This window comes from Sceloporus undulatus, chromosome 5 (assembly GCF_019175285.1).
Source record: "Sceloporus undulatus isolate JIND9_A2432 ecotype Alabama chromosome 5, SceUnd_v1.1, whole genome shotgun sequence".
In the NCBI taxonomy this organism is placed as follows: Eukaryota; Metazoa; Chordata; class Lepidosauria; order Squamata; family Phrynosomatidae; genus Sceloporus; species Sceloporus undulatus.
Window position 1 is genome coordinate 117,796,533 of NC_056526.1, and position 23,314 is coordinate 117,819,846.

General features: G+C 40.2%; 1 protein-coding gene across 5 annotated transcripts in view; it reads left to right on the forward strand.

Moving 5' to 3' along the window:
* Positions 1 to 488: 488 nt before the first annotated feature.
* LIMCH1 (LIM and calponin homology domains 1) overlaps positions 489 to 23,314 on the forward strand; it is a 258,524-nt gene continuing 235,698 nt past the window's right edge. For 3 of the 5 annotated variants that reach the window (XM_042468171.1, XM_042468172.1, XM_042468173.1), the window contains exon 1: positions 490 to 864. In XM_042468171.1, the coding sequence (XP_042324105.1) occupies positions 757 to 864 (108 nt within the window). In that variant the 5' untranslated portion in view covers positions 490 to 756. Of the gene's footprint in view, positions 865 to 23,314 lie in introns of all 5 variants that reach the window. The other 2 variants (XM_042468174.1, XM_042468175.1) reach the window with 2 other exon arrangements.

Sequence of the window (23,314 nt, forward strand, 5' to 3'; positions counted from 1 at the left end):
TATTTATTATTATTATTATTATTATTATTATTATTAGAAAACCCTATAATAAGATGGCCATGAAGTCAACAGTGACTTGGAAGCAGACCACCTCAACAAGAAGGAAACCCTGTGAAAAACCCACATTCCTGAGGGCTCCATCCCAGAAAGGCACCTTCCCAGGAAGAGGCAGAAACTCGAGGCTGCATCCGCACGGCAGAAATGATGCGCTTCGACACCGCTACGGGGATCACGGCTGTGGGACCCTGGAAAAGCTCCCTTCCCTCTCCTCCTTGAGCCAGAGGCAGTTCCAAGGGGTGCCAAAGCGCGTGGAGCCTTGCAACGGCAACCAGAGGGAGGCGAGCAGCTGGGGTCCAGCCCTTGCTGGGGGTCTCTTGGCTGGGCTCTGGCTGTCCTTGGGGCGGGCCTTGGCAGCAGGGTCCGAAGCCTCCCCCATCATCATCAGCATCAGCATCATCATCATCATCAGCAGCAGCAGCAGCATCTCCTCCCTCTTCCCCTCGTCTCCTCTCTCTCTGGCTCTTGCTGCTGCTGCTGCTGCTTTATTTTTAGCTGGTGCAGCCTCCGCTGGGCTGGGATCCCATTGCAAGAGAGGAGGAGGAGGAGGAGGAAGGGGAGGAAGGCTGGGAGAGCAGCTGGGCATCCCTCCTTCTCCTCCTTCTTCTCCCTGGAAGAGGAAGCAGGGGCCACCGACTGACTGGGGCTGCTGGGCGCCCTGCCTCCTCCTCGCTGCGGCAGTGGCAGGCCCTTGTGCCCATGGCCAGCCCTCCTCCTCCCCTGCTGCTGCTGCTGCCCTGGCCCAAGAAGAGCCCTGCCAGGACCCCAGGACCGCCCCCCCAGGCAGAAGCCCAGCACTGGATCCAGGTAGCTGGCAAGCCCCCCCCCACAACACCGGTCCCCCCTTCCTCCTTCCCCCTCCCTGCCTCTCCCTTCTTCTGCAGATCCCTGCTGTTGATCTGCCAATAGTTTGCTAGCCTCTCTCATCCCATAAAGCCAGCACTGGATCCAGGTGAGCAGAAAGGTACTCCCCCCCCCCAAATAAACCCTGTCCCCCTTTCCTCCTTTCCCCCTGCCTGCCTTCTCCCTCTCTTGCAGATCCCTGTTTAGATCTACTATGGTTTACTCACACTTCCCTCAGCCCATAAGCCCCAGCATTGGATCCAAGTGAGCAGCAAGAGTCCCCCCCTCCAAATACCAATAAACCCAGTCCCCCCATCCCCCTTTTGTCCCACCTGCTTTCTCCTTCTTCTGCAGATCCGTGCTTTAGATCTGCCATGGTTACTCACACCCCTGCTCTCCTTCATCCAATAAGCCCGCATTGGATCCAGGTGGGCAGCAAGGTCCCCCCCCCCAATGAACCCCTTCCCCCCTTTCCTCCTTTTTGCCCATCTGCCTGCCTCTGCAGTCTCTTGGAGGAGCCCTGCTTGGGATCTGCCATGGTTGGGGGCCACTACCCTGGCAGATCTCCGGCCCCCTCCACATAAGTCCCTGCACAGCATGCCCCCCACCCCAGCCCCCAAGAGGTGGCAGAGTGTTGTTGTTGTTTGTTGTTGTTGTTATTATTATTATAATTATTGGGAGCTCCATGGAGCCTGGTTTCAGGTGTGGTGTTGGACAGGAATCCTCCATACTACATGGTCCACCTCATCACTGCCAAGGATAGAGGACCATGGAGAAAAGGAGGACAGGACCAGAAAGCTAGAGGATGGAGGACCCTGTCCGGGAAAAGGAGGCTATGTGATTTCATACACACACCCCTTGGGTAGCTAAGAGAAGAGAGAGAGAGAGAGAGAGAGAAGAAATGGCTTTCCCTCCCTCTTGCCTCCTTCTTCTCTTTCTTCCTGGTGGCTCCCCTTGATAATCCCTAATCGCATTTATGCCCTTCTCTCTCTCTCTCTCAATCTCAGAAGCAGAAGGCAATGAAAGGAGAGAGGTAAAACAAAGGACAGCAGAGAGAGAAAGAGAGAAAGAGAGAGAGCTGCCATCCTCTCTTAGGGACCGCAGGACAAGAAGGGGCTCCCCAGGTGGGGCAGCTGTGGCAAGGTCCCCTCTGGAGTTTATCCACGAAGGAGATTGGGAGTTTATCCCAAATGTCCCAGAAAAATCACGTAATAAACGTAACAGTTTCACCACAAAACCTGCCATTAAACTAGTCACAAGAAGCATGTAACGTGCATCTTTTTACTTTTGGGATCTCAGTGACAATGCATTTCCGATATCACTTTATTGCACCATTGTGTGTGATCACACTCTCGCAATTACTCGCTGTTTCCACTTCATTTGCAGGATGCTTTAAATGGCACTTTAATCTCTCTTCATGTCGAAATCGGCCCTATTGTGATAAACCCCTCTCAGCAGGTTTCAAGGGCTGCTTTGGTGGAGGCAGAGAAGGATGGGCCCAGGAGGACCAGGGCCCTGATCCACCTGAGGATGGCTGGGAGAGAGCCCTGGTCCCCTTCCTGGTATGGTTTGGTTTGTCAAGTAACTGCTGTGGTTCTCTTGAAAGGCTCCCTCCAACTGGCAACCCGTCTTAGGCCTCTTTCTCATTGGACTCCTCTACTTGTCCAGGAGTGTACTTTTGGCCTGCTAGATCAATAGGACTATACAACATGGGCCTTATCAACGGGAGGGACCCATGCAAATACAAGTTTAAAGTGAAAAAAGCCCTCAAAAGCTGATTTATATCAGATGACATCCAGGTAAACCAGTGTTACCCTGGACAAAAAGTAGAAAAGACACGCAAAAGCACAAATGATTTCAGACGCCGCCACTGTTAAGGTGCATTAAAGCGACATTATCTGGTTAGAAGTAGACAAAACACAATTCTTTTTACTTCCAGAATCCCAAAGGAAAAAAGATTGCGTTTTGTTGACTTTCTAGCCAGTTTAATGTTGTGTTAACCCCGATGTGTCTGAAAATTAATTGCACTTTTGTGGTGTCTTCTTAGGTTTTTTTCAGGTTTTAAATCCACTTTTAAACCCGTTTCTGCACAGGTTGCCCTGTGTGAAAACTCCCGTGCAAAGCATGGATAGCAAAGGAAACTATATTGGAGCATATGCAAATAGCTACAAAGATTTTGTTGTCTCCTCCTCCGTCCTTTTCCAGTGTTGTTGTTAACTGCCTTCAAGCTGACTTCAGCATGCGGGCCCTGTGGATGAGACATCTCCAAGGCCCCCTGTCCTCAACCTTTCTGCCCAGGTTTGCAGGGCCAGGCTTGTGTTTTCTTGACAATAAGAGCGGTTTGACAGTGGAATATGCTCCCTGTGATGATGGAATCTTCCTTCATTGGAGGTTTTTAAACAGAGGCTGCATGGCAATCGTCGAGGGTTCTTGATTGTGTATTCAACACTATGTATTCCATGGTTCTGTGGATGAAGTCTAATTATCTGGCATGTGGTCTTCCTCTCTTTCCACTGCCTTCCACCTTTCCTAGCATCACTGTCTTTTCTAAGTTTCATTTCCTTTTCCTCATGATGTGACAAAAGTACAACAGCCCAATTTAATAATCTTGGCTCCGGAGAGAATTCATGCTTGATCTGTTCTTGAACTCATTTGTATGTCTCTTGGTCGTCCACATATTCTCAGACTTCTAAACAGCACACATCCAAATGAATTGATTTCTTCCTGTCGGCAAAGCTTATGTCCTACTGAACTTTTTATGTACACAAAAACTCATATTCTGCTCTTTGGGTGCTTCACAAACTTGGGTGTGACCACAAAAACTATGGGCTACAAGATACAATAAAAGCTCTCCAGTACAGGAGAGTAAGAACGAGGGACAGCTAGAAGATAAAATATGAGGGTAAGATAAGTCGACTAAGCAAGCCTGCCTAACAAATAAAGTCCCTTGTACTGCCAAAAAGACAAATGAATGGACCCTAGATCAATCAAACCTCTCCCTGGAAGCCAGAAGGCTATACTGAGACAGTTGTACTTTGGACACCTTATCACATGGGAGGGAAGCCACCCAAATCCCGATAAATTGTTTTTAAATCAGATGACGTCAGGCTAATTGAGCATTAACGCAACATTAACCTTTGCAAAATCCCAAACATCCCAAAAGTAAAAACTGGCATATTTTGCCCATTTTCTGAACAGGTTAATGTCAGTTAATGCTCAATTAGCACAACATGTCTGAAAACAATCCTGCTTTTGGGGATATACTGAGGATCTAAACCCAATTTATCCACAGAATTTGCATTACTTTGCCTCACGTGTGATAAGGTCCATATGAGAAGATATGACTCACTAGAAAGGACAATGATGGTTGTAAGGTAGAAGGCAGTAGGAGAAGAGGAAGACTACATTACAGATGGAAGACTCATCAAGGAAGCCATGGCCCCTGATCTGCAAGACCTGAGTAGGGCTCAGGAAGTCCCTTGGAGTTTCTAATTCATAGGTTGAAGTTGACTTAATGGCAGTTAACATCAACTTATGACAAAGCATCATAGTGTGGAATTGTTTTTGTTTTCTTTGCATACTTAAAAACCTACATACAACACTTTCTTTGGCAAACTGAAGCTGCACAACTTCTGAATCACAACCAGCTGGTTATGTCGCAGACTGTATTGATTGGCAGAAGTACAACAGTAAACCCGATAGAATCTGAGACTAGAAGGGGTTAATACTGGTGTTGTGATTAGGCTGAGGAAAGGCTTTCCTCTTCAAGCAGAATGGGATAATTCCTGAGTCTATAGGATGTTTTGTGTAGAGCCTGGTTAAGTCTTCTGTTTATGTCGTCTCTCTACCATGTGAGTTCAGAAGAAGAATAAGTTGTTTGTCTATATCAGGCTTGAGAAGGATCTGATAGTTCTGGTCTAAATAAGGAAAGATTTCTCACCCACACTTCCAGTGCATTTATTTGTCATATTTATAAAATAATTTCGAAGTTTGCTTTCAGCCCAAAAGAGTCTGCAAGGCAATTTAATTAATTTTTTTAATGAGAAAATTTAAGATTTTCTTGCTAATCTTGGTTATTGTGTTTTGTGGTTGCCGTATTTACATTCATTCATTCTCAAAGGGGTGTGTGTGAAAGGAGCACACCCACACTTTTCCTCCCCATACTTTCTCCACAATCGGGCTCAATTCCGGTACTGGAGTCCCACACCAGGGGGAGAGTGGCTGGAGCAGTGGAGGCTAGGGTGCTAAAATGGGAGGGTTCTTGCACAGCCTTTTTCATGTGAATAAGATTAAAGATATAAACATTCTGCAGTGTATAGGTGAATGGGGAAAACACATGTTTATCTACCTGCCTGTTGGCATCTAATTTGGTCCTTGTCTTGATTCCAGAGTATAGGTCTTTTGCATTGTTTCCATTCAGGACTCCTGGATTCTTTATGCCCAAGTAATAGTCTTGTTATGGTATACAGTAATTGTATTAATTGTGCAATTGATTTAAGGTATCTGTCAACCAGGTCTGAAATGGGTGTGTGTGTGTGTGTAATGTTTGTGGGTGTTTTTTTTCTGTTTTCTTTTGTCACCAGCTGATAAGATGATAAAGAGGAGTTTACAGGAAGAGCATCTTTCCCGGACTCCTCACAGAAGCTTCAGTGCTGTGAGCGGATGCTTCAGTCGAAATCTTACTGGGATACAAGCCTGTACTCCAGCTACATGTCTTTCTGTGTAAAATAGACTGTCAGTTTAAACCTGATTTGGGTACCTCCTTTTTTTGGTAAAATGGTGATCTTGTAAACTAGAGTTTGGCATTATAAGGATGAGTTGCACTAGTTTCAGGCTTAGTATGAACCCTTGTCTCCTTTGGGCCAGATGTGAGGAGGAGTTGAGAAGATTTTGTTTAGATTAACTGCAGCTTCTGTGATGTCCCAGGCCCAAACCAACTGTGGCTAACTGCAACAGTGATTTGTGAAAGCAAGCCAGTTTCATATCCATGGTTTTGAAGTTGGCTGGTTTCACCAATTCAGCAAGCCATAGCTAAGAATACCACAGTTTCCTATCAGCAGACAGCACAACAGGTTGCTATGGTTAATCTAACACTGAAAAGCTTCTGATGGTCTCTTCATTACGGTCTTGGGAAGAGGTGAGAATAATTGTGGGGCGTACTGTAGTTTGTCTCACAATATTAAACCATGACTTAACATTGGATTTGTATTTTATATGAGGGACACCATTTTACTATACCATCATATAATAAGATTTGAGCATTCATAGATGTTGGTATCCATAAGAGGGCCACTGGGGTTACCAGTAATTCTACGTACCAGCGGTAAGACCGAATTTACAACAAGACTTGCTTTCATGTGTGTGAGCTATTCCTATATGTGATTGCTAAGGATGACACGGAAAGAAAGGTAAAATCAGGCTTAAGAGAGTGTGAATTAGAAACATTAGGGCCTGAGGATATGGAGCAGAGGAACGAATAGGGAATTTCAGCACAGAATAAGTAAGAGATAGTAGAGGAACACCTATTAATCTAAATGAATTAAGTCTCCAGGACCAGATGAACTCCATCCAAGGGTATTAAAGAAATGGCAAATGTAATATCGAGAGCATTGGCATAACTTTGAAACCCTGGAACAGGAGAGATCCCAGCAGACTGGCGGAGGGCAACCGTTGTCCCCTCTTCAAAAGGGGAAAAAAGAGGATCCCAACAATTAATCGTCCAGTTAGTCTGACATCAGTACTAGGAAGATTCGGAGCAGATCATTAAACAGAGAGTCTGTGAACATCTAGAAGGCAATGCCATAATCACAAAAAGGCCAACATGGGTTTCAGAGAAACAAGTCATGCCAGACAAACCTAATCTCTTTCTTTGATAAAATTACCAGCTTGGGAATGAAGGGAATGCTTGATATAGTATCTTGATTTCAGAAGGCCTTTGACAAGGTTTCCCATGACATACTTGCAAACAAGCTGGTAAAATGTGGGCTAGACAAAGGAACTTTACATGGATCTGTAAAGGGTGCCAACATGGTCCTTTTCAACCTGGAGAGAAGTGACCAGTGGGTCCCCACGGCTCTGTCTGGGCCAGTGCTATTCAACATCTTTATCAATGACCTGGATGACAGAATTAGGAGCATACTTACAATTTGCAGAGTGACACCAATTAGGGGAATAGCTAATACCCAGAGGACAGGATCAAGATTCAAAATGACCTGAATAGACTAGAAAGCTGGGCCAAAGCTAACAAAATGAAATTCAACACAAGAGAAATGTAAGGTATTGCACTTAGGGCGGAAAAATAAAATGCACAGATATAGGATGGGTGACACTGGCTGAATGAAACACGTGTGAAAGGATCTAGGAGCCAAGTAGACCACAAGTTTGAACATGAGTGATAGTGTGATGCGGCAGCTAAAAGGCCAAGGCTATTTTAGTCTGCATCAATAGAAATATAGTGTCTAGATCAAGAGAAGATAGTGCCACTGTATCTGCTCTGGTCAGGCCCCACCTAAATTGTGTCCAGTTTCGGGCACCACAATTCAGAAAGGACATGAGAAACGAGCGTGTCCAAAGGAGGGGGCGACAAAAAGGTGAAGGGTCTGGAAACCATGCCCTATGAGGAACGACTTAGGGAGCTGGGGATGTTTAGCCTGGAGAAAAGAAGGTTAGAGGTGATAGTAGCCTGTTTAAATATTTGAAAGGAGGTCATATGAGGAGGGAGCAAGCTTGTTTTCTGCGCTCCAGAGAACAGGACCCGGAACAATGGATGCAAGCTACAGGAAAAGAGATTCCACCTGAACATTAGGAGGAACTTCCTGACAGTAAGGGCTGTTCGCCAGTGGAATGCACTCCCTCGGAGGTGATAGAGTCTCCTTCCTTGGAGGTCTTTAACACAGAGGCTGGATGGCCATCTGTCAGGGATGCTTTGATTTGGATTTCCTGCATGGCAGGGGGTTGGACTGGATGGCCCTAGTGGCTCTTCCAACTAACGATTCTATGATTCTATGATTCAGATTCTTGAGTTTTGCTTCTGTGCTTTATTACATATAGATCTGGAGAGCTAGACAGCTTTACTTTTTTCAAAAAGTGCAGTAGAAAGTGCAGCAAGATTTCAAAATGTCAAGTATTCCTTAAGGGTTGCATGTCACTCCCCACCCTGGTTTGGACTATGCAAGTTGAAACATAATAGTTGGCTGACTGGACTAGCCTTAAAATAGATATTAATCTAATAACCATTGCCAAGTTGTCTGTCTTTATGAGTATATATATAGAATCTTTTACTGCACCTACAAGAATGGTTCAATGGGTGTTGTGTAGATCCTGGACCCAGGTTCACATTGGAGTTTAGTTATGGATTTGCTAGAAGTCATTACATCTAAAGGAGACACCCCCCCCCCCCCCCCCCCCCACCTCAATGTGTAAAATGTTTTTGCTGCTCATGTACCTTCTGGTAGGCGTCTCTTAGGATATTGCATTTTCTTAGTACTCAAAATTGCAGTATTTTTTGCATGTTAACCAGGGTTGCTTACTTATGGGGTACTGTCTAAACATTTTATATGATGTGATTATTTCAGCCTCTTACATGGTCTCATTATTATGTGAACTCTTTATTTTATTGCAACACTCTTCCTCTCCCACATCTAATAAGATGTTTTATTTAGGGTCTGGATAAATGGCAGCAAAGCAAAATGACTCCCATCTGTTATACATGCCTAGGATATCATAGTGTTATTGAAGAGAAACTGCGCATATTACAATAGGAAGACTTATCAACAGATTATATGGAAAAGCTGTTAGGACTTATTCCTCTAGTATATAGCATATTCTATGATAAAATTTCTTCATTCTGCTACTGCATACAGTAATGATATCCACATACACACATGCAAGTATATAGTCATGTCTGTTTGGTCATTGTGCTTGGCTTGCTACTTACTTTTGCTTCCATCCAGTGTAGGCGGAATTGCTTCAAACAAGGAGAACAGTACTCAGCAAAATGCAGTGAGATTGCAAACAGATGAGATTACTAGTGATTTGGGGATCCAATTGGCTGAAAATATTAAATGTTAAAAACCAAAACACCTATTGGAAATATTTCACTGCCATTTGGAACTGAGGTTAGAAAACTGGCTTTCAGGGATTAAGGTTTTGGCAGAATGTGATCAATATCTTTAGACATGAAATACTGATTATACTTGTGTATAAGTCAAACTCATGTATAAGTCAAGGGAAGGTTTGGGGGCCAAAATCATGGATTTTTATATGACTTGTGGATACGATGAGAGTAAAACTTAGAGGCATGTAACAAAGGCAGTAAAGGACAATGAAAAGAAAAACGATGGTAAAGAATTTAAAAAGTTCCAGCAAGGATAATTGTTTGACTAAGAAAATGCACACATGTCTACTCTCTTGGTGCTCCTTTGAGGGAAGGTTGCTGCCGTTGACGTCATTTTCCCACTCAGGCATTTAAAATGGCCGGAGGTGACACCATGGTGGAGAGAGGGGAGGGAGTCAAATCTTCTTTTAGATTCCCCCAGTATGGACTAATCTCTTGCCTTTCACAATTCTACTTGAAGAAGGAAATGGTTCGTTTTTTATATGAATTAAGGTACAGTCCTTACGTTGGCCTGTGGATAAGTCACCCCAGGTTTTTTGTACTGTTTTTTTTTACTAACATTTCTAGGTTTATACATGAATATATACAATACAGTACTGTGTGTGTGTGTGTGTGAGAGAGAGAGAGAGAGAGAGAGGGGGGGCGAGAGAGTATTTTGTGAATGAGCCTAAATGTGCAAGTTGACCTGTGAGTAGTCGATGATTAAGTGAGGAGCAGCAGTACTTTGATGGGACAGCTTAAAATTGAAGTAGCCTGGAAAGTGAGTGTCTTTTGAATGGGGAAAGTATATGGAGAAGGCTTTTTTTGATAGAAAAGTGGGATATAAGTTTAATCAATCTGTGAGGTATTAAGGATATAATCAGATAATGGTACATGTGGAGGTGAGTGTCTGGAGAGACACAGGAATTATGTGGCCTCTCTTTCTTTACTAATACTTAAAAACCCTCCAAAAATATGGCAGATTTTATTCTGTGACCACAGGAGAATTTTTGGGGTTAAAAAAAATTAACCATTAAAAAAATCAGCCATTTTTAAAATACCTGGGGACCACAAAATAGCCCTGAAGTCCATGTGTGGCTTATGGAATGTACTTTGCCTATCCCTGATGTAAATAGTACATCAAGGAAATGTCTTTTTTTAAGGATTATGTCTCTTGAGTATATGGCTTAACAATTGAAGTGGGATACTTGTACTCTTCCCAGGAATGTGTGATATTATCTGGTCTATCCTGTCTTCTTGCATTGTAGGGCTTGTAGATATAGCTGTAGCTTGTAAATGTGGTTCTGTGGGGAGTCTAGAGAGATACCATTTGCATCCCCTGCCCATGGCCACCTTAACAATTTGATGTAATAGGTTCATTTTTGAGTGGCCATTTCATTAACAAATAAGCACAACATGTTACCTTTTTATAATATTGTGAATCAGGAAACTACGATAGAAGCCAGGATGTTGCTGCAGTGGTAGAATGTTATTTTCATTTGTCTATTAAGCCTGCATTAGAAAACTGTTAACAGGAAACAGTAAATCATTTAAGCTCTGGGGGTGACAAAGGCAACCACACTGTTATGGCTTTAGCAATATGTGCACTTTGCTGCTAAATACACTAAAAGGTGGCGGTGGTTTCATCTTTTTTGAAACAAGAGAGCTTTAAAATAAGTATGCACATGCTGAAGCCTTTCTATTGATGCAGCCTGCATTATTGAAAGGACCGTATGTATCTTCTTTCAATGAATGCATCTCAGTTTCACAGAAAGAATATATTAACAGTGTAGAAGTATAGCTGGGCTGTTTCAGTAAAATCACTAATCTTTTGCAATGGGGCATGACCCACCAGGTGGAAAGTAGGGGTAGAAACTTCTGTAACCCTCAAACCCGTATGCCAGCTTTGTGCTGGGGCCTGGTGTTTCATGGTAAGCTGACACCTTCCGAAGTAACTCTTCCTACTCATTGTTCCTCCAGTGTGCAGTTTACTTTCAGCAGCAACAATACCACACACATGAGTGTGTGTGTGTGGGTCCAGGTGAGCTGAAGTCTAATTTATATACATAAGCTTTAGAAGGTCTTAGTTTATTTTTGACATACAGTACTGCAGTATGATCAACAGAAAGCCAGAACGAGAAGGACTGGTAAATGCACAAATTTTCATCAGAGGTTGAACTACAAGTTTTAGAATCCCACCAGTCACCCCAGTTGTTTGAAGAGTCTTGTACTGTACTTTTATGCCCCAATGGCCTAGGAACTAAATACTTGAACGATGGTCTGCTCCCTTATGAGTTTGCATGATGGTGAAAATCTTCCATAGAGTCTCTCTTGCATTTCATGCATATTTCTGATTTGTAGTGGCAGGACAGAGGAAGAAGACCTATGTTCTCTCTAGGTCTAGGAGGGCTTGTATTAACTTCCTTACTGATGACTTTTTGCAGCTATTTGAAAACTTCCCTGTTTAGAGTTGTAATGCAAATCTTTGCTTATTTCAGCCTTGCATGGAAGATTCTCATTTTATTAACTTTCCTTCTTTATTGGTTTTATTCTTTCAGTCTTTCTTTGATAGTATTTTTATTATTTTAACTGTTTGTTAACATTGTTTTCAATTGCTTTGGCCATCATCATGGATGGAGAAGACCCAAATGTTTTAAATAAACAATTCAGTCTGTGTATGAGAAAAGGGATAGATAGATTGTACCTATTATAAAAGCTTTTTATACAGTATTTTAAAGTCTATACAATGTGCAATTATAAATACTGAATTATCAAACAATGTATTCAAGAACATTAAAAGTTCACTAAAAGAGGCTTCTAAAAAAATTATAGAGTGAACCCCCCCCCTAAAATGTATTTGCTTTCCTCCTAAAAATGCTTAAATTCAGGCAAGATATGGCCTTCCCTGGAAGTGAATTTAATGGATTGGGGGCCATTGCAGACAGGGAACTTCCCCAACCACAGATGTTACTTGCAGGTCAAGGAAAATTGGAACAAGGCTTTGCCCTACAGGGAGCTGATATGGGAGTGGCTCCTCCGAAGGCAGGCTGGGCTCAGTCCATGCAGTGCAGCCTTCTGTATTGTTTGAAACATTAATATTGGCAGAATGAAGTTTTTTCTTCTTGTTCTATGAGAATAATACATGACTCAGAAGAGCATCTGGAGAAACAATTATTTGTACTGGAGATTTATAAGAAGATAAAATAGCAATAAAATTACATTTGGTGCCTGATTAATTCTTGTTTGCATTGTTATTCCACACTTCCTATTTTTGCTTTTATTGTCATGCTGTATCCTTGTTGCTGGAACTTTTGTTATGATCTTGTTAACCTAAGGAACGCTTTCAGATGGATTTGTATTCTTTAAAAGCATTGCCTGTTGATAAGAATACTTCTTTAATAGCTTGAAGGCAATAGTAAACAGCACAGCCTTCCTTTTGCTTTCACACTCTGCATTTAGGGCTTCTTTTGCTAAGGATATATATAAGCAGCAATGCTTATAAGGCAGAATCCACATGCATTTTTCTCGAGCTTGCTGGCACTTAAGCAAAAAAGTTTCCACTTTTGGATTTGGTATGCGGATTAGCATCTGTATTGTAAATAAAAACTGATTCAAACTTGAAAATTTTCATTTGGAGATACTGCCTTTGTGGGGGTGGCATGCAAACTACACATAGATCACCTTGTCTGGAAATTTTGGCCAAGATCCAGTTCATTGCCAGCTCACAGTGGTCATATTCTGGCTGTGTTGTAGTAGCCATTTTAGTCTGTTCAGGTGGATGTGCCAGCGGCCATCCTGGATCATGAAGGTGGAACTATGCCCATAAACCTCACAGAGGGCTGCTTGTATTAGGGAGCACTGCATATGTCCTTATGTAAATGTATAAAAAGTCCAACCACAAGCATAATCCGGAATTGCACTGTTGTAATGCCCCATTATGATTCTTGACTTCATGTGTATTTCTTGCTTCAGAGAGAAGCCCTTTCCAATCATGACTTTCTACCATGTGAGAATTAATTGAAAAACCATGTGTGATCGACCACAGGATCACAGAGTTGGGAGGGGTCTCAAAGGCCATCAATCCAACCCCCCCCCACTCAATGCAGGAAATCCAGCTAGTGGAGGTTCTCAGACTGTGGGGAGGACCCCCAGGGGTGTGCGAGAGTTGCTCAAGGGGAATGCAAGACTTGGAATCATTGATTCCACACCATCTCCCCCCAAAACCTTTTCTGTCCTGGAGGAAAAGAGAAAGGCGAGGAGGGTTCTTGGAGCAGCCATCTCTGCCCAAGGGAGGAGGAGAAGGGGGAAACTTCTTGGATTATGGTTTCTGGCAGGGCCCATCCCAAGCCACTGCTCCTTGTTCCCTCACCAGCCCCATCAGTGCCCCGGTTCTCAGAACAAGACACTGCTACAGTGCACCTCCAGTGCAGCCCCTCAGTCCAGTGTGCCTTAGGTGCATGGCAGCCAAAGGGGAGGAAGTGTCTACAATGGCTCTTGGCAGAAGAGGAGGCTAGCAGTGCCTATTGCCCAGGGACACCATCTCACCTGGATCTGGCTGGGCCTCCTGAGAGGCAGAGGAGAAGCAGCTCTGTGTGGTAGAGGAAATTATCAGATGGAGGGACAAAGGATGGGAGCAAAGCAGATCACTCCCCTCCTTATCCTGTCCATATCATGCGATCATGCAACAGAATATCACACACGTCACACTTATCTCGTCATTAACCTGTCAATGAAGTGGAATTGTCCTGTCACTTTTGAATAACAGAAACGTCCACTAATGAAAAATGACTGGACAATTCTGCTTCATTGATGGGACAATGACCGGATAAGTCCAGTGTATGTGAACTCCACTTCAATGACAGGATCATGACCAGATAAGTATGACGTCGTCTGATAATCTTCGTGTGATCACATGATATGTGTTAATCTCCACAATGTGAAACAGAAATGTTAAATATTGAATTTATGTAAATAAACCTGTTCTAATTTGAATGATGTTACGTAATTCTTTATAAAAAGTTAAAATATGAATATACATGAATGTGTGTGTGTGTGGGGGGGAAATATGCACACTAAACAAAGTATTTTTGTTAATATATTATGTTGAGTGGGAGTGTGTTATTTTATGCAGATGTTAAGGGGGTCACAAGGATAAAAAGTTTGAGAACCTCTGAGCTAGAGCATTCTCAGCAGGTAGCTGCCCAGCCTCTTTTTGAAGATATCCAGAGAAAGAGACCCTGCCACCGTGCTAGGTAAATGGTTCCACTGCCAAACTGCATTTACCATGAAGAAGTTCCTTCTAATGTTCAATTGAAATCTGCTGTCTTGTAAGTTAAAGCGATTAGATACGGTCCTATCTTCTGGGGCAGCAGAGAACAAATCTGTACCCTCCTCTCGGTAGCAGCTCTTTAGAAATTTAAAGAGGCCAGTCATGTCACACCTCAGTCTTCTCTTCACTAGGCTGAATATATTTGACTTTCCTCATACGTTTTGTTCTCTATATCTCTTTATCCTTCTTGCTACCCTTCTCTTAACCTTCTACAACTTCACCATGTCCTTCTTAAAATGCATAGCCCAGAACTGACTAGTGCAGAATATAAAGAGATTATTACTTCCCTTAACTTGGAGGGTATGGTTCTGTTAATGCAGCCTAAAATATTACAGTACAGTATTTACCTCCTTTGTTGAAGCAGCATGCTGCTGAGTCATGTTCAATGTATGATCATCAATAATTGCAAGGTATGTTTCACATGTTCCGATGGTAAGCCCAACATCTCCCACCCTGTACCTGTGTATTTGATTTTTTGTTGTCTAAATTTAGAGTTTTGCATTTCTTTCTGTTGAATTTCATTCTACTAATTTCAGCCCAATGTTACAGTTTATCAAAGTTCTTTTGAATTCTCTTCCCATTTTCTAATGTGTTAGCTATTCTACTTGTCTTTTGCCTATACACAGTCATCCTGTAAAAAATGGCAGGATATGGGATTTCAGTCTTTCTTTCATTGTGTGATGGTTACCAGAAATCTAAATATTCAAAGGTATTGATGGATCTATCTTTCCCTCACTCTTGCGGGCTGATACAGTTTGCTTGAGGCTAACCAATATCCAGTAATAGTAAAAAGGTCTTGTTTATAAAGACGTGGCCTCACCTGTGGTAAAGAGTAGTGAGATTTATTAGTCTGATACATTCTGCAGAGTGACTTGCTTTGGTTTTCAATTATTTATGCACTTGATTCAAACTGTTTCAGAAATATAAAGGTATAGTATATGCACATCTTCTCTTTTCTGCTATACAGTTGGCCTTTTATATCCATGGATTTTTTTATCCACGGTCAAGCATCCACTGCTTCAAAATAATCAGAAAATATATAAATTACAAAAAGCACACCTTGATTTTGCTATTTTCTATAAGGGACACCATTTTACTATGCCATTGTATTGGGACTTGAGCATCCACTGATTTTGGTATCCATGGGGGCTCCTGGAAGCAAAACCCAGCAGATACCAAGGGCCCATTATATTTATTCTTCAGGATTTGTTTATTTTTTAAAAAATAAAAATCTACAACTTGTTTTGGATGTTGTTATTTTTTGTTCAGCCACTGCACCTAATACTGAAGAGACTACAATAATTCATAAATAATAATCAATTTAATAGTAAATACTCAGTTTCATAGAAAATACATAGATAAACATAATATTTTTAAACATTTAAGTGTTAAGCATGATTCTTACTAATCTTCCAAAAATGTTGTAAGATAGACCTGTATCATTGTTCCCATCTTGCTTGTGGAAAGTTATGACTGAGTATATGTTTTGTCTGTGACCAGTTAGTGTGATCCTGTCTGAGGTTAGATTTAAATACAAACTTTCAACCTCAGAACTGTCTTAACCTATGGAATACCTGAGCTCTTGTCATGTCGGATGTCACTGCATAATTTTTCAAGTACTGTATGACACAGAATTTCTCTCTCTCTCTCTCTCTCTCTTTCTCTCTCTCTGTTTCTCCAGATAGATCTAATAAATCATTATGGCTACACCTGTAGTTCAGTAAGCCAGTACATATTTAGATAAATGTTTTGGTTAGTACTTAGTAATATGGAATTTGTAAACTAAAAGCAAAATTAGACTTTGGTTTAAACATTAGAATATCTAGCAAGATTAAAAGCTTCAGTTGAGTAACTAGATAGCATCAATAGTGTCAACTTTGCCTTCTCTTCTTTCCTTTTTCTTTTCATGCTCCATGCCAATGAATGTATTTTTTCTCAATTGGCTTTTATGAAGGAAATCAATTTTTCATGGATTCTTTGCTTACATTTAAGGTGGTTGTCAAAGGATACAGAAATAGTTTTGGTGTTGCCACTGTGGTGTTTGGGAAGCACTTTCAGTATTGTAATGGGAAAATATTTGTGGTCCAAAGATCATATAGAATCTAAATAGGCAACAAAGAGATCCTCACAGAAGAGGGAAAAATCAGTTCTGTCAAGAAATCAGTTTAATGTTTGTAAAGCTGGGGTTAGATTATTCAGTGTGTGGCATGATTTATCAAAAGAAAATCTTGACTAAGTAATTCTGAGACAAGTCATCTTGGACAAGTCATACTCTCTCAGTCTCAGGAGAAGGTAATGGTAAAGCTCCTCTGAACAAATCTTGCCAGGAAAACCCCATCATGGGCTCTCCTTAGGGTCACCACGACTTGAAGGCACAAGAAACTATGTTTCACTATTATATTCTCTTTAAAAACAGAACATGGTTTCCCAAATGTTTAAAACCCTATAATACAACAGTAATAGTACATAATGCCACATAATGCAGCAATGTGATAAAATAATATAAGTGTTTCTGTTCAGCCATATCTACAGTGAATATATCTTTTACTCATTAGAATAGGTACTTTTAAAAAATCTTTGTATACTCGCTATTAGTTGCTTTAATTAAGGTACATCATAGTCTCATGGAAGTTGTCTTCTGGATCTCTATATTTTGCATCTCTACATGCGGTTCTCTTTTGTCTAGCTTTTTTGGTTGTGTAGACAAAGCTAATATATATTTAGTTGGATATGTATTTAGTTCACATTAACAGACAGAACCTGAACTAACTCATTTCAAATGTGATGTCTTTTAGTTGGGAAAAAGAGGACCTCCTGAGATAGGTTTTAACACTGCAATAGGAGTGGTAGTAGGGTTGATCTTCCCAAATGTTGGCATGGCTGAGAAGGGCATCACTGCTTTGGGAAGAGGGAGGAAGATGGTTAGTACCTCTTTTGCATATGAGTGAGACTAAATCTCAGAAAGATGATAAGGTATCAGTTTTGCACAGCATGCAAATAAAGAAAAGGGCAGCTAAAAACCAGCAATGACTAGTTTCTTGACTAGTGAGACTTGGCTATGGAGTGAGACATCTGAACTTGCAGTGTAACTGCTATTGCACAGGTGTCTTGGACCACTCGAAAGACCATTTTCATTTCTGATTCTATGTTGCTCAAGAAGTAGGGAATTCATCTCTAAAGTATCTTTGGAAAAAAAACCCACTACTGCTTGCATAGTTAGCTTTTAATATGGAGTTCTGTTGTGTTAGGGACATTAAACAGGTGTTGGTAAAAAATAGTGTCCATACTAAAGAACTCAGTGTTTTTTTTCCCTCTTCAGTGTTCTAACATGGCTTTCTCTTTTGAAATGGTTACAAAGTTTACTGGTGACTATGGAAAAAAATTCAGTTTATTTTATTGGGCTGGGAATCATGGGCCACAATCCAATGCTGGGTTAAGCACCTTTAAGCCTGTCTGACTTCAGTGGGACTTTGTACGTAATTCTCACTGGATCGTGGTAATGTTATTTGTGTTGGGGTGGGGAAGAGAGATTAACCATACTACTAACTTAGACAATAGAGTCACAAGTGACTTTGGAAAGATTCTATTTTCAAACACTGGCACAAACGCTGCAGAATCCCTACATGAATAAAGCTATTTTTTTCTTTCTGTGTTTTCTGACCCATTGTAGGAATTGGAGGAAGTTGTTGCAGTTTTGTTTGGGGCATTTTCTAGGAAATTGCTCACTTCCTATCAGGATTAATAAAAATCAATGTTTTTAAAAATAAAAAATAGATAAAAAAACAAAAAAGAAATACAAAATTTAAAAAGCAAAAAATTAATTTAAAAATCAGCCCCAGTAACTATCTTTGTTTATTTATTTATAGTCCTGCCCTGCCCTTCCTTCAAAGCAGAAGGAAAGAATGGCTTATGAATATTAACATAAATAACAATAAAACAATAAAATAATTTTACTCAAACAAATAAAAACATGAAGCATAAGAACCACAAACTTAACAAAAAAGCAGATTACTTGATTTAAAATCAAATCTGAAAGCAGTGCAAGCATACTGTTTCTTAAAACTTAGAAAGAATTGGCTTGTAAAGAAATAAACTGTGTAAAATAATCTTCATCAGCCATTGTACAGCACAGTTGTTCATGTCCTTCTATTCTGGTTTGATTCTAGGGGACAGGGATTGGAAGGTCACTGCAAATGCCACTCATTGAATCCAGTTTGTCCCTCTTTTGTCCTTACTAATCATCTCTAAAAATTGCTCAGTCAAACATGTCTTTATGGTTATAGCAATCATATTTATTAAGGAATTATAGATGATGGAAAATTTAAATCTAAATCTAAGTGATTTTAATTGATCCTTTTTCCCCTGTGACTGTAATCACAACATACTGTTTAGTATACTAAGTATAACATTACAGCCATCCCTTGTGTTTCTGGCCTGTGGACATTTACTAAAAGAGGTAAGATATATGATTGGAAACCTTGCAGTATTGATAAAGGGTTCGAGAACAGTTCTTTAGTTGCAGATATGTAGGAATGTATCTCTTAGCTTTGTAAGAAAATTGGCACCCACTGAATCTCTTTAGTAGCTTGTTCATTTAACTGGACTCTTTATGTCTCAGGCCATATGCAGGCATAATAATTAACTATGGTTAGCTCTAGTCATAATTTGTTGCCTAATTAAGTCTCAGCTGTACAAAAATACAGCAGCTGCCTTCAGTGTTTTCACACTTCACTACATGCTAAAGGTTTAGTATGGAACTCAAACATAGATACAGTACTTGTTTTAACTCATATATACAGTTACGTGGTGGTGTAGTGGTTTGAACACTGGATTATGACTACAGACCAGGGCTCAAATCCCAGTTCGGCTGGATGACCTTGGGCCAGTCACAGTCTCTCAGCCTCACAGTATGACAATGACATACGGTACTCCCTCTGAAGAAACATGCCAAGAAAACTTCACTATAGGTTTGCCTTAGGATCCATAAGTTGGAAACAACTTGAAGACACACAGCAACACTACAGTTATATGAGAGCCAGCATAATGCCATGGTCTGCGTATTGGACTAGGATTGTGTGAGATCATGATTCAAGTCCCTGCTAGGCCATGATATCCAGTGGGTTACCTTGGTCAAGTCGCACTCTCTAAGCCTCAGAGGAAGGCAATGGCAAGCCTCGTCTGACTAAATCCTAGAAAACCTTATGATAGGTTTGCCTTAGGGTCTCCATAAACTGGAAGTGACTTGAAGGCATACACCATCACTAAAAACAACAGCACAGTTATGAGTAAGCTGTGTAAAGCTATGATTGATCTTTCTGCACAGAAAGTTTTCATGGTCTATAAATTGGAAATATACATTATCTACCTCGTGCATTGTATAATATGCAATAGATGTACAGTAAATATCTGTTAGATCTTTGTTTTTGTTTTTATAATAATTAGCATTAAGTCTGTTAACAAACTGTTAATCAAGCAATCTAGCCCACAAAGTTGTTTTGGGGTGAGAATCACTTTGTGAACCCTGCTGGTTAGGAATGCAGGTCAAAAGTTTAGAAATATATGGTCTGAATGTTTTATGTTTTGTTAACAAAAATTCAATTGAAAAAAAAGATAATGATAATGCGAACAGATGAAGATTGTTTGCTGATTACATACTAAGAGAAACTAACGATACTTGGATTTGAATTATAATCTCAAAATAGAAAATAGTCACACACACACAAAGAAATATAGAGATAATGTAAGACATTGCTTTCTGAACAGCCATCTAAGGGTAACTCCAGAGAATCCTATGTTGTATGTCAGCCTATTGTTTTGGTGTTTCTGTTTGTCTTGAAGTAATGTATGAAGAAGAGTTTCTGAGGGTATAACCACAGTATGCAGTTACATTGGTTTGATTTCACTATAAGTGTTACAATTCCATTCTCTAGAAACCTGGGATTTGTACTTTGCTGAGGTACGTAGCATTCTCTGCAGTCAGGCACAAGAGCTCTCCAGTGGAGAATTCTAAGTAGTCCAGCAGATTCCGGATTCCAGGGTTTCATAGAATGAAGCCATGACTGTTAAAGTGGTATGAAATGGATATATCTGTGTAGTACAGACATACCCTGGAACTCAATTTATATGTGAGGAACGGTATGGCTGCTCTTGTAGCAATGACTGCTTCCTTTGCTCCTTGCAATGTATAAAGTAAATGATGCAAGGGAAAGCTTAGATATTTTTATGTGCTATTCTAGCCTGTAGTTCTGTGACACTGACATGATCAGTATCTAGATTCATGGTGCTACACCTACAATCAGTTCCTTAAAAGTACGAGCAGAGCATGGAAAAATTCCTTTAGGGAAGACCACGGCTCTCAGAATGTCTCAGCCAATATGGCCCAGATACTGAGTGATTCTGGCAGTGATGATCTCAAAAATTAACTTTTCCAAGATGTGTTTTTAATATATCATTGGAATTTTGTTTTTAGCTTTTGGGGTTTCCCCCACTCCATTAAGGGTGTGTGGTATTATTGGTCTCTGTCCTCTTGTGATAATCCAGAAAACTAGAGGTTGAGCTTTGGAAATAAGTTTATATGTACAGTATATACCGTGCATTTATCCTAAACCCTGAGGATTAAGTTGAATAATAAAACAATAATTCAGTGCAATGATGTATGTGTGTGTCTTCTCCCTTAAGAATGTGAAAAGGAGGAAAAAAGCTCCATTAATGATTGTAGACAAGGGCAGGTGGCTAGAAAATGCCAGCTGTGTAATTCTGCCTATAATAACTGTCCAGTGGAGATGAACCACACCTCCAAAGGAAAATAATCCTTTCCTTCTTAATATGGTCACTTTCCAGGGTACTTTCTTTTTTGAGATGCTGTGGTTTTCCCAGGTGAACTATGAAATGCTAATTTAATCTGCTCAGTGACCTTGCCCTCTTTCTACCATTGACTCTGCCTGTTGTTGGTGATGGAACATGACAAGCCCTGCCCAAACAAGTTCAATTTTCTGTGTGTGTTTGTTGTGGGGACGATTGTAATGTGAGCATCTCTGTCAACACCTGGAAAGTTCCCAAAGTGTCCTTTGGTTACAGCGAATCCATAGGACTGAAAACAAATTATGCAGCCAACTATTATTTGTAACTTTTAAAATGAATATTTAAATATCTTTCAGTTTAGCTTATATCAACTGAATTTTTATTGTCTTTATTCTATAAACTGCCAATTTGGTAGCATCCAACTATTTTTGAAAAGAGTCCTGAGTTGTTAAGACACCAGAGTCTTTACTACTGATAAGTGGTCTTTATCACAATTTTCAATAGATAAAATTAACTGTTGACTTCATATACCGTAATTGTCACAGGCTGATATTCTGCGTTTAAAATATAGAGGATTTCATGCTCTTGTCTAATAAATATACATGTATGGTCTATTGAAAATGTCCTGCTAGCAAGAAATGGAAATGTACACTAATACCTATCAACATATTTTGCCTCCCTCTAGTTGTGACTAATGTGTATTAATGATATCAGGACTTAAATCAGAGTAAGGCACAAGACTTGAACTCAGAGTAAGGTACATGGAACTCAGTGAAATGTAGTTCAGAACATGTTGTTCTGAATGTATGCATGGAAATAGGATGCATATAACAAATATAACTCTGTAGGATCTGAGGAGCGAGCATGGTGTAGTAGTTCGATCATTGGACTACAATGCTGGAGAACAGGGTTTGAATCCCTGCTCAGCCATGGAAACCCCTTTTGGGAAGTCATACTCTTATCAATCTCAGAGGAAGACAAAGGTAAACCTGCTTTGAACAAATTTTGCAAAGAAAACCTCGTGGTAGGTTTGCCTCTGAGGGTCTCCACAAGTTGGAAACCACCTGAAGGCACATAACAACAGTAACAGAATCTGAGGCCTTTAGGTTGTGTTGAGCATCAGATACAAGTACTGTCTTATTTCAGGAGTTACCCCCACCAGACAGACATAGGGCATGGTCACAAAGAAGTGTCCATGTTATATATGAATGCTACCATCAATAAGGACATCTTTGTGCTTTTATGCAACCCCTTAAAAGATTGGCATTTGGTTGTGTCCAGTATGTAAATACATATTTCAGCAGTTCCTCTGAATAAAAAACCATTTGACTAAACATTTTGCTCTACAGTATTCTCAATTAACTTTGTAAATTATGTAAATAATTATGAATTTGAAACATACAAGTATTGGGCTAAATCTCATGCTTGGTGGACATCTGTAATATGACACTTTTAAGTCAGATGTGATTAACAAGTCCCATTCATTCTAGTGGGTTTAATTTAGATAGGATTAATGTTTGACTTAACCAACTTCCAGGAAATACTTAGGTAGATTCCCTTATAAAACGTTTTTGTTTTATCATGTATTCTTGTCATTTTCTTTTTTGTTATCAAATCATTGTAATTTAATTTAAAACAATATACTGTATGTCGAACTCTTTCCCCAAAAGAAAAGTTATTAGGCATCAGAAAGTTCTTAATCAAAACAGTTTGTATAGAATATATTTGTGTTGAAGTTTGCATAAAGGTCTCCAAAGTGCTCATATATGTTAACTGTTTGCTATTATTTGAAATAATAAAAATGCTAAATATAATGTTTAATTTAGAAGGAGGGGGAGATATGTCAGTGTATTAGAGTCCAAAGAGAAAGGTGTCTGTGCCTTCTACCTGTGACAGCAAATCATCTTGGTCATGTGGTCCATTTGAGACTATTTTTAAAATAACATTTCTGTACTTGTCACCAGAAGCTAAAGAAGGTATGAATAGAAAGGCTAATCGTCCTCCTTGAAACTGAAATATTTTTTAAAAATTCTATATGTGTTTTGTTTATTTGTGTTCTTAATAGCGATGGCTTGCATCCTGGTGATTATACCCACACAGAGTAGACTTATTCAGTCAGTTGTTGAATGGTGAGTTGACATGTAGATAAATCTCACTGATTGAACAAGTCTAATCTAATCAGGACTAAC